The sequence below is a fragment of the Saccoglossus kowalevskii genome, chromosome 6 (genome assembly GCF_978046115.1).
Source record: "Saccoglossus kowalevskii chromosome 6, keSacKowa6.1, whole genome shotgun sequence".
Classification (NCBI taxonomy): Eukaryota; Metazoa; Hemichordata; class Enteropneusta; family Harrimaniidae; genus Saccoglossus; species Saccoglossus kowalevskii.
Window position 1 is genome coordinate 34,238,677 of NC_140646.1, and position 15,633 is coordinate 34,254,309.

The 15,633-nt window shown below is 35.5% G+C and overlaps 1 protein-coding gene across 1 annotated transcript in view; it reads right to left on the minus strand.

Annotated features, from left to right (window-relative positions):
- Nucleotides 1-3,590: 3,590 nt before the first annotated feature.
- LOC102801864 (uncharacterized) overlaps nucleotides 3,591-15,633 on the minus strand; it is a 51,476-nt gene continuing 39,433 nt past the window's right edge. The window contains exon 2 of the mRNA XM_006816866.3: nucleotides 3,591-12,295. Within this exon, the coding sequence (XP_006816929.1) occupies nucleotides 9,495-12,295 (2,801 nt within the window). The 3' untranslated portion in view covers nucleotides 3,591-9,494. The remainder of the gene's footprint in view (nucleotides 12,296-15,633) is intronic.

Below are 15,633 nucleotides of genomic sequence, written 5' to 3' on the forward strand. Positions count from 1 at the left end.
AACTGTGATTTAATGTATTTACGACAGCAGCCACTGTAAACCGATCTGACTTGTATTGTGCAAGGAGTTTGTTCAAAACTTGAAACGTTTCAAAATCAGTCTTTGGTAGGCACAAGTCCTTCATAATGATTTCTTTACTAAATAATGATAAATGAAATTTTGAAATATTGTAAAAATAAAGTGGCTCTAAAATAGTTCAAGAACGTTCTATTTCAAGCTAGTTGAAACCTGAAATTACGCAGGGAATTTCGAACATCAAACACAAATGTTATTATCTTTATTATGTTTCTGCTATTCCAGGGATTAATGAATGACATTAATATTTCACTGACTAAACACAATTTCCCTGAAATATGTGATTAAAAAACAGCTTTAATTATAAAAAGAAGTAGAAGTTTGTGTATAAACACTGGTGTAAAAAAGCGGTGGAGCGCTATTTTAGCCAAAATTTGCTAGTAAGACATACGACACTGTCTGTGCTGAGACATCGCTTCCTGCAATGACACAAATGTCAAACGCGCTGTTTTTAACCCCCAGTAGATTGATAATCTTGGGAAAATGTAATCACGCATGTAAGAGAAATCTGGCAAAAAAAAAATGGTGACTACTTTTGCTGCAAGATAAGTTCACCTACAGTACACAGCTTGCAGTGCATATTTTATGATCTTGTGCATGATGAATATTATATTTGAACATGTGTGAAAAAGTGATTTATTTGGCATTCTCAACAATTTCTCATCAAAAATGTTTGTGAATCAACAGGCACAAAATAAAGGCTTCCACCAGAGGTACATTACTTGGGGTTTGCAACAACGGTGACATGATACCAAGATCCCATCACAGACTCGCTCTCGCATAAGCGTTCCAACTCAGAAAAATGCGAATGCGCATGCCCGAGGTAACTAGGATACTGGGATGTCCTGGTGGCTCAAAATAGCTGCTCACGATATGACGGATTACGAGAACTATATTTTCTGTACATTTTCGATGTATCACATTTTTCACTATGATAGTGACAAGAAAAGTTTTATTTTTTCATTACAAACCTTGAACATTGATATATGTCATGTCAGAAGGTCGTAGCCTCAGTCTCGCTATCTACGAGAAGAGACTTGAATGGGATCTTGACATGATGTCACAATACAGTACTATGCGAGTTGCAAACCCCAAGTAATGTACATCTGCTTCTACTTATTTACATGTCTAAATAGAGAAAATATAGTAATCATTCATAGACTATACTGTGATTGGCTCAGTGCCTGCTTGTGTCCCATTGTATAATAAATAATGTTGTGAACTGTATAAATTAAAACGACTTCTATACTGCACTCATTTCTCTGTGGGAAGAATGCCCTCTGTAGTTCAGTATCTGCCATGTGATCTCATAAAATAAATACCGAATTCGGCTGATACCCCGCCCTGGGCGATCTTATGGAGGATTCGATTTTTTTTAAGAAAAATGTGGACCAAAAGATCTTTTGGCAGATATTACGAGGCCCATCTTGTCTAAAAAAAATAACCCTGCGTTGATAGAAATGGTCTAGAAAAAATAATGTTTCGCGTTGACCAAATATAATCATGCAAAGTATAAATTCAAAGTGTTTTAATACATTGGTGAGAGGTCGAATTTTACGTGAACAAGAACATGCACTAAGAAGGAAAAGCAAGTCAAAGTCGAAACGGGGTGCATCATGGACATGACACAACACACGCTGCGACAACGGAGTGATTAGCGACATAATTTTGGGACGCAATTGAACCACAGGGAGCCCAGGAACTATAATCAACTGTAATACGCAGTCTCTATGAGCGGGGGGGGGGAGGTATCGGCTGGTATCTAGTGTAAGAAATAGTCTATTTCTTACACTGGATACCAGCCGATACCCCCCCCCCCCCCAGCTCATAGAGACTGCGTATTACAGTTGATTATAGTTCCTGGGCTCCCTGTGATTGAACTTGAAGTACTTCTTTGCGAAACTTGCTGCGCGGCCCGGTGATGCTGGCATCAAGTGTGCGTTGACCCATGGGGTTTATAGTTCCATGGTTGACCGAAGTTTGACCCCAAGTCACGCGCTGAACTGGCGCGTTACCTTAGCAACCTTTTTCTTTTGCGGTCCGCGCGTCGATCTAGTAAAATTTTTATTATATCAGACGGTACTGTAATTACGCAACTTGTATGCAACTCTGTACTGGCTTTGAATATATCAACGTCGTTTACTTAGTGCACTGCTTTTCTAATTACGCAAATTTGTTTACAATATTGTACCAGCTCTGAATATTTCAACTTTGTATTAAATGTATTGCTTTCATGATAATTACGCAAACTCAAGTTAATGTTTACTATTGTTAGGGCACTGACCCGGGGTAATGGGTCTGTGAATATTTCAATATTACCGACTTGATAATGCGTTGCATTCGTAATAATTACGCAAACATAAACATCGGCGCATTTAAATCATTAAAAATGATAGTAGTCGGGTATCTACGGAAAGTCGAGAAAATATTTTAAATACTTGTGATTCACCAATGTTCCAATGGTGATTTTTTTTTTCGAAATGAAGTGAACATGTAATATAAACCATACCATGCGTCAAGTTAAATTTTACTATAATATAATAAACTCTGGACAGCGCACTTCGATCGCAATATTCACGTACATTTCGACTGAACTCTAATAACCACGCGTTTGAGTTCACGCACTGATATTTAAATTCGAGCCACCCAGCTTGACGCAAATCAATATAGTTACTTGTCATGTGTTCAAAAAATCGTTCAACTCTCACAAATACCATGAACGCGAAGAGCTAACTGGGGGTTAACTGAAAGAGAACGTCTTTTTTGGAGAAAAAACACGTCAGTACAAGATTATGTGTACAAGGTTAGCTTTATAGAACGTACATGACGTAACGTACGTAAATCAATATAGTTACTTGTCATGTGTTCAAAAAATCTTTCAACTCTCACAAATACCATGAGCGCGAAGAGCTAACTGGGGGTTAACTGAAAGAGAACGTCTTTTTTGGAGAAAAAACACGTCAGTACAAGATTATGTGTACAAGGTTAGCTTTATAGAACGTACATGATCGCTTAACTCTGCGTTTTTTAATAATCATGTCGCATGTGAAACACAGGAGACATTTTAGTTCGCCCATTTCTTGTTTACCGACATTTTGTCTGGAATGCGATACAGACCAGACAAAGATTAAACATTACTGATAACAACCAAGAGGCTCGAACCAGGAAGGCTTGGATATTTTAAACTTCGTAAATAACATTCTTTTCAAGCGTAGACTTTATTCGAGTGTAATAATACGCAACAATTCGTTTACAGCATTGGTTTTATTGAAGTTTTTAATGCTTTTCGGCTTCACAGTGAATTATTTTAGCGTCATATTTGAAATAGCGCGCTCGATACAAGATGTCGGACGGGAAAATTGGGGTCTGTAAAAATGTTTGTTGGTTCAGTCAGGCAATGTGTGGACCAAAACATCGCCCACTATTTGAAACATCGCCCATGGGCGGGGTTTAGGATGGGCGGGGTATCAGCCGAATCCGGTGCAAGACAAAAATCATGTTTGTAATATATTACATGTATTTCAATTCTCCTTTATTCTACAGTTTAATTCACTGCCATGTATCGTAAGATAACTAAAACTAGAATTTGTACAATACTTGCACCTGCACTTTGTGCAAGAACGAGTGTGCAAACCTTTCTCCAAAAATTGTTGGTTCAATTAATTACAAAGACCACTTCAAAATATGGAAAAGAAAAACAAATTCCATATATTCATTGATAATTACAGTACAGTAATTTAAAAAGTTAGTACAAAATAAGTTCTCCCCAAACAGGCATGTTTTCATTTTTTACCATGGCCACAATAATCCCAGTTGTGTGCACTAGATTTGTTTCCCAAATTTTAAGTTAAATTGCTACATACTTAATCTGTGAATTTACATAGACAGTGGGTTCTACCACCATGTAAGGGAGAAAGTTTCTGATTAGATGAAGATGACCTCTCATTTTCAAGGTTTGTATTGGGCATCTACTTCAAGGTAACAGTTTCCACCAGCGTCAATAGCATGCCCATCAATTAAAAACTTGATTTTCAAAAGCACATTTGGGCGATCTGCATATGCATCTTTAGTATCCCTTGTCCAATCATATGAATCAAGTTTACTAGTAGTCAATTTTACAAGCCAACAACATTTTGAAATCTTCAGGAAGTCTCAAAAGTATAAACATGGAATTGTCTGGTGCCACAGCAGTTTTAAGGTACATTGATTCAAATATGCAGCTCTGCACATCACCAAGCAACTTCACAACTTAAAATATTCCAGTTCAAAGAATGCTGGTTTAAATAAATAATATTTTGAGATAAAATTTTACAAAAAGTATTGTATTCTGTTTCAAAATTAAGTTGGAATTCTTAAAAAAAAAAATTAGACAACTCAAGCCCATTTGCACTGAAATGGTGGCAAGAAAATAAAACTGGCCATGGAAGATTGAAATTCAGTTTGCTGGAGCACTTTATAATAACCACAATTGCAAACTTTTTTTGGATCATAGTAAGCAAAAATAAATTTAAGGCGCCACAGTTGTTACATTGTATTTAAACGCGCCCCATACGCTGTACTTGGCACAAGTAAAACATTGTTCGCATTTAAATTACTTTTGCATGACTTCTCATACCTCCCAGCAATACAAGAGAAAAGTATTGTATTGCAGCATTTGTGCAAACCACACCCCTGCTCATACCTTTATCGATCAGATCACTACTCCTACATTGTGTCCAACATTTTGTGAATAAGTTTACTGAGATCTTAAAATTTTAATAAGCTATTAATGTTAAAATAATGATACTAGTCTTGATTTCATATACTGCGATTTGATTGGCTATGTAATTTTGAATGATGCCCAGTCATTGGCTTGTCAATGCTTTTAAGGTCAGAGAGATTAATTTTGTTATATTAACGTCAGCACATATGTGACATGATGCAATCAATTTTATTGGTTTTTTTCCCCCTGAAAGTTAGCATCCATAAAATAATGTTTCTATGGAAATTTTAAAATTTGACAATATAATGCAGGATTATACAACAAGCCATTGCTATGTGTGGTAATCACCAGTTCCTGATCATATCAGTCATGATAATACTGTAAAATACTTTATTTTCGCTTGGAATTTATTTTCGCTGAAGGGATGAATCAGTGAAAATAAAATCCAGCGAAAACACTTTTTTTCCTATAATTCACATTCAAACTCGTCAAAAATAAGTGAAAATAAATTCCATACAACACGCCCAAAAAGCCTTTTCAGAGAAAATAAAGTATTCCACAGTAGTACACATGCTGTTCCCTGCAGGCATAAAAAAGATTTTTTTTCCAATGATTTAACAATTTGTTAAATAATTGTCTCCATTTCTGGAAAAAGCAATCAGTATGAAAGTATTATTTTGGCAATTTTGCAGTTTTAAAATTTACATACAATATTATGAGAACACACACATCCGATTGACCAAACCTCAAGGACACACAGTTTCATGACACATTTATATCTCCACGGTATCGATATAGTCGATTTGATCCCACATTAAAGAGATTATTTTGTCGCCCTTACAACAAACGATGCAACAACTGTAGCGGCTTAAATGTTGTGCAGCACATAACCTACAAACAAAGGATATCAAAAAGAGCACATGCTCATTTAAAACCTTATCTCAACAGACATTATTGTCATTCTGTTTGTGTCAATCATCACAAATTCTGTTGAGTATGACTACACAGAAAAAATAAGCATTAGAAAACAATTATATATACATATAATTCATATGTGCCCAGTTAAACCCCAACTCTGTGGAATACACCTTTCCTATAAATTGTGCCCTCTAGTGGCAAAGCACTTCTATCATGTAAATGAACAACATGAAGAACGTTCAAAGCATTTTGGTCTGTTGTCGTTCATCAATTACGATTAGGTATTTAAGTGATTATACAACAACTACACAATCAAGCGTAGTTTTAAATTTGAGTAACATTGCTTTCACCATACATAGACCCTCTAGTAGAGTAGAATGAGTGCTTTCACCCACCATTATGACATAGATGATATTCCTTACTGAAGTACGCAACTTAATGGACTGGTGTGTTGACAGAAACAATGAGGCAGCCAATCAGAACCAGGCAGTATATTAAAGCGCCAGTCGTTGCACGTCATGGGTTTTATAGCTTGTTTACACAAAATTCTATGTTTTAAAATAGTGAAAACATAACCACTGAATGAATTCTACACAAAAAAGCTGAAAAGAGACAACTCAAATTGAAAGAAAAACTACTATAAAATGTACAGTATCAGGTAGGTATTAAAAAAAACATTATAGTGGTCAAATAATACAATAAATAAAATCTACAATATAAAACGTAATAAATATAAATAGTAAAACTGAAAAAATAAACTATTCTACACTGTTCAGCCATGGTTGGATAAAAAAAAAGGGACTTGAGATTACCAGTGTGTTGCATGTTAGTGACATGCATTTTGTGGTTTGGAATGTATTGTGTCCTATTGCCATATATTGAAGTCAGAGAAACCGAGATGATGACCATCTCAAAACTGAAACAATGCATTTGTATTTTGTTGCTGGTGTGCAAGATTGAAGTAGGACCGTTTATGCTGTATTGTAAAAAAAAAAAAATTGCATTAAGGATGCTGAAGACCTTCTTGATGTTTTTTGGTAATAATATTCCTGTTTTGTTTTGTTTTTAAAAAACTTGTTTCATTCACACTCACTAAATTAAAGATCTGCATGATCAGATGATCGCAAGATAGACCAACGTTCAATTTACATAATCACATATTCAACTCTGAAAATGTTTAACGGTTCCAAATTACAAAGTGAGTAAAATGAAACATTTCAGATATAACAACTCTTAAAGATGGTTTTGCGACAATTTTCTGACACTTTGCGAAATTATTCTTTGTGATTCACTGTTTTTAAATTTTTAAAACTTGAGGTGCTCAAACTAGTTTTTTAATTATGTACTCAAAATAGCTGCCAAAGTAGGGTTGCAAATGCAAATCGCCAAGTCATTGTTTCCAAGGAAACCAATTTGGGCACACCCAATTTTCCGTTTAAAAAAATGTTAGCGAGTTTGTCATTGAAAATACATTTCTAATGGCAGATTTAGAACAAAGATTTACACGAATTGCATAATAATAAATGAACAGATGAACTGCTATACTGATTATTTAAATTCTCATGAATTTGTCTGCGGACAATGATTTGATATTCAATAAAAATAAGTAGAGCGTAGGGAGAAATATTCAGCACGTTCAATTTTAGCAGACGTTTCATGGATATTCACTAGGAAGGAAAAAATATTGTTCAATTTACTGGATTGTAAGTTAGCTAGTGATGAAAATAAAATAATTAAGCCCTACATGATAGATAGTTTAGCATCTAAAGATGTTCTATGAGGAATTCATACCTGTTTGTGTGGCTAATTAATTATTTAAAATACATGCAAATATTCTCATCAAAATTGACAATAGTCAAATTTGCACACACCACTGAAACTCAATATATGTATGTATTCTATAAAATGACCATTATTATCAAAATAAGAATCTAAAGCATCCTTAAAGCAGTGTTATTAGAATCTCAGTACGGAGCCTACCAAAACAAACTTTTTTTTTTTATACACCTCTATTGGTGATGCGCTTCAAATAGAAGACAAACGTTATTATCTACCCGATGTTCAATTGTGCTCCAAACACAACAGCAATATCAGTTGACCTCTCTTGACCCTGTTTAGGCTATTTTGCATTCATAGCAGTTGATTGGTTATATAATCTAAGATAAGAGGCCAGTCTGTGCAAATATAATTGACCTCTATATCTGGCTCTGCAGCTGTTATTTTGGGCTTATTTTACTTCCTAGACACTAAAGCTGGATTAAAACAGGAAGGGAAATCATGTTACCAGAAACGTAATTAATTGGGGGGAGGAAGGGGTAAGGGCTCAACATGAATCAAATATCACCATTAGATGAAACGAGCATGTGACATTGGATGTTCCACGTATGGCGATGTGCAAAGCATTTAAAATATTGAATAAGAATATACAGTTACTGCATAAAGTTGGGTATATAGGTCAAAGGTTATTTGAAACTATAAATCACCAAAGATTTTAGAATTAAAACACTTCATCAGCGACAGATTCAAAGTGTAATCTACACCTGCGTTTCACAGGTGGTGTACCCAATGATTTTCTCAAGTTGAGAGGTTATTTTAAACATCAAAAAAATGTTGAAAATAAAGAAATTAATTTTCTTCATTTTTAAACAATGTTGTTTATCAATATGATGTAAGAATTATATGTAGCAAATTCTTGATAATTGCAGAGAAAGTATCGAAATTACAGTAAGCACCAAAGTCCTGGGAGCATACACATAACTGGCAAAAAAAACAACAAACTCATAGCTGTAATGACTCGGACCCACTCTGACCACTGTCTCCCGTCAACAGAACTATCGCAATCACTATAAATGCGTACGAGAAATTCAGCAAAATATCCAATCATTGTCTCCAATGCAGTGTCTGAAATTCAACAGAAATCATGATGTGATACTGTATTCGCTCTACCAATATCACATGCTATGTTTCATGCGTGATTTTAAAAGCGTAAATACATATGGAGTACTGTTGTACGTATTATACAAGTACGGAGGAACCATATTGATAAAAACACTGACCCTAAAATAAGTTAAAAGATGTCAATTCGATATTGACGAAGTCATATAATAGAAAATGTTTTATAAACTTTCTTAAAAAAAAAAAAGAATGTTCAGTGAATCTATTGCTTGTACATTTTGTGAATGTGTCCCACAAATTATAGGATCATACCAAAATATGAAAAGGTGGGATAGCTGGATTTACGAAGGGGCTGATATCTTATCAGCCAAGAAATTGCAGAATTTGTTAAAAGTGAGTGCAAACCCAGATTCATTCGTCCTCTCACCGCGACTTATTTTATAACCTTGCATTCTTCTATGAATGGGTAAGAAAATTTCTTTTCTACAATTATTATATGTAACTTACTAATCCCGTATGCAAATGTTTGTGTGTACTTTAGTTCCTGGTGATTAGTACTACACCATCCCAGGGGGAAAAAATTTCAATAATGCTTGGTTAAAAATTCATTCAAACTTACAGATACAGAAAAATTGCAAAATTATTTTCAAAAAAATATTTTTGACATAAAAGACTGAAGTACTTACAGACAAAACAAACTGCTCTGTCATGTCTGCTTGTCCTTATACTTAGAACATATATCAATTTAAGTAACAAGATTATAATTCAAAAAACAAAAAGCACGTCACATATTGTAACACATGTTTCTGTCCCTGCTATAACTTATGGGTTTCTTTCATACACACCCATAGCAAACATTTGTTATAAAGTCACTTTTTAAATAAAAAAACAAATTGAATAGCAATCAAATCGCGGCATTGACAAGTTTATCAATTTCTTCAAGCGGATTTGAGGCCACATCGTCATTGCCCATAATCGGGCCAAACAAAGCAATTTTCAGTCCACACTCTGTCTCTCCATCAGGTGTCCCTGTATTGTCTATCCTACTGGACTGCCTACTTCCTGGAGACTGCCTCCCAACTACAGCGTTTTGCACCAGTTTATTCATGGCCTTCAAAGGGTCATCATTCTGTCCTTCATATGCACCTGTTCCCATGGGCAACACCCCACCCTTGGTTGTTGCTAGGTAACCGTTTTGATTGACCTGTGGATACACTGTCCTCGGTGCATCTACTGCATCACAGGAGGTCACGCTGTGTTTTGATTTTGTCAACCTTTCGGGAGAACAGTTTTTAGTTTTATTTCTATCTCTGACTCTCCCCTCAGAGGAGGCTTCCAGTGGGGTAATCATGTACTCTTGCTTGACTTTTTTATTTGATATGCTGTGAACTCTCGGAGATCGCCTAACCGACTCACTACTTGTTTGCTCAGTTTTAATTTTACTAGCAAGGCCTTCATACCGTGACTCAACTTTGGCCTTATTTTCTGTATCAGTTTTTTTCTTTTTCACCGTTAATGCTAGCGGTTCAGCCTGTACCTCCATTGTGTCCCTGGGTTCTGCTTTAATGGTAACAAGTGGTGCTGCGTTGTAAGTCCTATTATTATTATCCCTACTGTTGCTTTCATTTTTGTTGTTCCTGGGCTGTTTTGGCATGGAGAAATCCAGCGGTTTATCTTCACTTGCCATAGTGGCAAAAAAATTGCAATTTCGGTCGTTGCAATTGTTGCTGCGGTTACACTGACCAGAGGCATGTGAACTCTTGAGGGGAACCGGGCAATCATACGAGGGGTTATTTAAATTCATTGGCAAATGTGTCCAGTGTACTGTATGTGCCCTCTCTGGGAGTTTCATTGACATTGGAATGTTATTGGCAGTTCTCATAGAAAACCTCCCCATAGTAGCTCCGTGAACCAGTGCTTCCAAGTTTCCTAGAGGATTCAAATTGTTCCGCATTTGGAATTCAAAATGATCAGGATTAAGGTATTTAACTTCCCTACTCCTATTTGTGGGAATCCGAATGTCAGGTTCTGGGACATTATGAGTAGAAGTAGGATTCTTTGCTGCGATTTCGTCCGTCAATGGTGGTGTGTTTCTTAGTCTCTGCTTTAGCTGAGGGGATTCACTTCTCCCCTCTGAGTGATCAGGTGTTTCGGCTTCACGTTTGATAGAATGCGAAATAACCTTTGATTTCACATGTGTATAAATACCGTTACTTGTCGGTACCGTTGAAACAAGTTCCCACTTCACCATGTTGCCATTTGCTTCCAAGGGCATGGTAGACTGTGAGAGCAAGCCATCATCACTCGTCTTTTGATAATGTCCCGTTATTGTCATGTGTTTCGTCAGTGAGTGGATATTATCAAAGGAATGGTCACATGCAAGGCATCTTAGCACCCGAGAATTATTAGTCTTATTTTGAAGACGTGCACGAACTGTCATACCTCTGTGGTTGGAATGATTGGGGGGCATGGGTGTAGACAAACCATCTAACACAGTCCTATGGGTAGTGATGGGAGACATGTTTACTGTACTTGAATGAGTCTTTGCTTCAGACGCTACCTTTCTTATCGCCCTGGCCGCCGCGATCACTGGAGGATCAGATACAATGACTCGCATTTTCTTCTCTGACTCAACCAGTGGGTTTTCCTCCTTTTCCTCAGGAATGAGCTCCTCAGCCTCTTGCTCTTGTTGTAGTTGTTCTTGCTGCTGCTGTAACAGTGTTTCAGTCTTGTAGCCGGGAACACGACTGAAGTGCTCCGTTTCCATCATGTGCATTGTCAGGTCCTGCAGGTTATCAAAGGAACGGTTACACACCATACATTTCATGACTTTGTCCACCTGAATCTCCTCCTCATAATCCAAATGATGCGTTTTCGGCTTTTTTCTACGGTTTCCCCGGTTTGGATTAAAATGCTTTAATTCTTTCATATGTAGGGTGAGGGCAAGCAAAGTAGGAAAAGTTTTTGAGCACTGCTTACAGCGCAAGTTACACACATTCGTCCCAGTCTCAGTTGATCGTTTTTGCTGTCTACGCAAAAAACATTTACTAAACAATTGACCATTAGGGCCGATACATAAATCGTATCCTTTACATGTACTGACGTCATTAACTGATGGATCAAGTGGCCGCCCCGTAATATGACCAGTCTCTTGCAGGTGTACCAGGAGTTCATCGTTACTCACAAACCTGCTGTTACATTCCAAACAGTGGGAAATAGTTTCTTCTCCCATGTTCTCAGCTGACATCATTTCCTGTACTGACTGCACCCACGTGGCATGGGCGGCCGATAAATTAGTCTGTTCACCTGATTTCAGCGCAATTGATGCTGCAACAGCTGCAGCCTGCGCGTTCGCTTCATCAGAGTCTCTCTCCTGAACTCCATTTGGCGGAGTACTCGGTAGATAGTGGACGATATGATGGGGTTCCACTGTTGCTTTTAATCCCATCAATCCACTAAGATTAAGTGGCCTATCTTCCTCATCACTATAATCACTTAAAGTGTCTCTCTCATCCCGATAAGATTCCTGTCTTCCGCCATTTCCTCTTTCATAATTCTTCTTCCTTTTAATATATTTTCTAATGCCATACTTTTCTCCATCACCTTCATCGTCTGCATCTTCTGCATCCATGGAAACATTACAAACATCGTCGTCGTCCAGTTTATCGTCATCTACGTCCATCTCCTGCCCTGTTTCCAAACAGGCTGCAAAAAAACAAAATGTATATTAATAAATATTTAACTTTCTAAAGTAAGACATGATTTTTAAAAAACGAGCCTTCATTATTTTTCAACAAATGTTGATCAAAATCTAATGAAAGAAAAATATTTCAACATATTTTTAAAATTTTTCAAATGCTGACATACATATATTAGTGTCCATGTAAATGTACCACTGAATTATAAATTAGGTCATCTCGGAGAAATGCATGGGACAGAGCTCTGGCAGGAGCAATACAGATCATTAATATTAATCTTTGAAACAGAACATTGATCAAAGACATCTCACATTAAAACTTACATGGAACACCTAAACTGATGATTTCCTCAGACAGACGTACAGAAAAGGTCTAGCCTTTTCCTCTATTCTAAGAAGTAAAACTACTTTGAATGGTCAAAGGTCAAAGACTGAAACATGTCTCACTGAACACTCAAAGGAAATGGGGGAAATGATTTGGATTTACTGATAATAATATTAATTATTGGAAGACCATTTATCAAAGACACCTCGCGTAACAACTTACTGGGAATACCTAGACTGATAATTTCCTAAGTATTGAGAAGACAAACTAAGAAGATACAGCCTTTTCCTCTATTTAGAGAAATAAAACTACTTTAACTTGTCAAAGGTCATACACTGAAACTTGTCAAAATTGCACACCAAAGGAAATGACTTTACATGTGCAATGTACACCCGACAGAGTCAGACAGATTTTTTCCAAGCTTTCATTGCATTTATATAGCTTTCCAGTTTACACACAGTTTGGTTTTACTGTAGTTTTTAAATTCCCTGTGAGCATTCTTTCAGTAACATGGTAATAGAAAATTGTCTACAGTAAGTGGATATTTCAAATGATGAATATAGATATCAATTTTCCCTTTTGACTTCACAAATGACATCAGAAGGCAATTCTACTAAGATATATCTTCACCTTCATTGGGCGAGTCACTGGTAAGTCAATATACTTCGATGTTACAAATTTATGGCAATACATTAACAGAAAGCAGTGCAAATATTGAAATAAACCTGATAAAGGGAATATGCTCATTTTCAATGTGAGCTTTACAATCACAAATCTGTCAAACAGCTGGGTAGATATTTTGATTTAAATTTTAATACTGTTGTTTTTATTTAAAAAAATCAAAAACTGAGAACTGGTAAATCATTTCATGATTTTGAATGCACTAATTATTCACTAGTTTTTAAAATCAGAATTTTCGTTGATAAGTAAAAATTTGCAATAACAATAGAATTCCACGTTTTCCTGCGAAGTTTCTGAACTTCAAACCCAAAATATCAAAATAGCGAAAATTAAATTCTGGTGAAAATAAATGGTTTCACGGTATAAATATATATATTTATATATATTTGTGTCCAATATAAATTAAAGGAAACCACCATATCAAGCTTGTTTTTTAAATCCACACAAAAGTTTATGAATACAATTAGCAAAATTAAATCTCACCCCAATTAATATCAAAAAACAATATAGTCTGCAGTGTAAAGTTTGTCTGGCTTTACAAATTTCAGCCGCATAACAGATACCGCGTTCAAAGACATTAATGCCAATTTACATTCAGTGATTTATGTGTTCCCGCTTTTCAAATACAGTCCCTGGAAAGGAGTCATAAATCAGCGAATAATAAAATTCCCCTTATGCAATGGAGTGCACATATTAAATTACCGACAGCAAGAGACACACTAAACATCCATCAAACTTGGTAGAGAAATTTACATGATATCAAAATTCAATCAGAAAAATAAGAAAAGAAACACAATATCAGATACTCGAAAAAAAATTATAAATTATAAATAAACAAAAGTTTAGTTTACTCAGATTAGATAAATAAACGAAGAAAAATATTCAGAGTATTTTTTATTCTATCATTTTGTGTTAATTTTAATGATCAAGATAAAATTCTAAGATAAAAGTTGAGACTATGAATAATGATGCTTTGTACATTAATGAATAAAATAACGATACATCATTATTTGTGTAATGTATGTTCCTGACACAGGTTTCTTTTTTGTTTTAACTTCTATTATCTGTTGCATCTTTTACAAGACTGCACAGATTCTTATATGCCCAAACGATGCTCAAACCTCATGCAAAACAAAACATATACACCGTAATTACTCTATTTGATGTGCAAATATAATAGAAGCACATATATAAACTAAATATTGCATTTATCATACCGGATCATTAAAATAAAACTTACTTTGACACTTAATATATTTTGTACACATGCTACTAATAAGGAAAATACCGTTTCAAATTTGACTTGTTTTCTTTTTTTATTTGAACTAAATCAAAAGTTGAGTTGTCTGTATGTTTTTAAGTAGAGTGGAGACAATGGTCATCATCAAATGTGATGATCTTTACATACATATACATGTATACAAATCACAATGAGAGCCGCTTATTTTCAAGGTACAGAGAGGTGCTTTGTGCACTAGAATGTTTACACCTTTGTAAATGGACAGGCATGTGTCACATGGAAGCTTTTCAATAGGTTTATATACTCTTTCATTTTAAAATGCAATCTGTGAAAAAAAACTTACGCAGGTGACAGTCGCCCCCCCCCTTCCCCCATTAAGGTTTTGGATTTATATTTTAAAAAGCCAATAGCTTTCGAACATGAACATTCTTTTCATGTTCAATGTTACACATTGTGACTACCGCAATTGCTCAATTAACCGTGAATTCCCTGTCTTTATGTAAATGTCCTGTCAAGACGGACTGTCACCGCAACAAATGACAATACGATTGAAATTACGATCAAGTGTACATCTATTGGGAAATCACACTATCCATAGTCTGTAGTATAACCCATGTCTCGTTTCATCCTCATTACTCCATCCCTGCAGCAAAATCTGTTCCTGATTCAATCATAGCGTTTCATCCACAACAGTACATGTAGATGCGCTTTTAGTCTCTAACCAAAAATAATACTTGCTCCAAAATTAGAGAGTATTTTTAAATATTATCAACAAAATAGTTTCCCAATACTCCTTGTATTAAAATACCAGCAAAGATTTTATATGTACTTTCATGCATATTAACGTATGTTGACTTTGTTGACTCGAAAAAAATAAATGTTAAAATTACAAATTATTATTAATAGCATATTTGAAACTATCCCCAGCATTGATATCTAGGCAAGAATGCAGTATTTCAATAAAAACACAAAGACATTCGACGTACATGGTTTTAGCAGCGATTCTATCGTCAACATTGCTATGGTTAAGCACATAGCAAGAATGGCGTCTTTTTTTTTTTTTTTATTAATTTTTTTAATCATACAGTGGGAGGGTCATT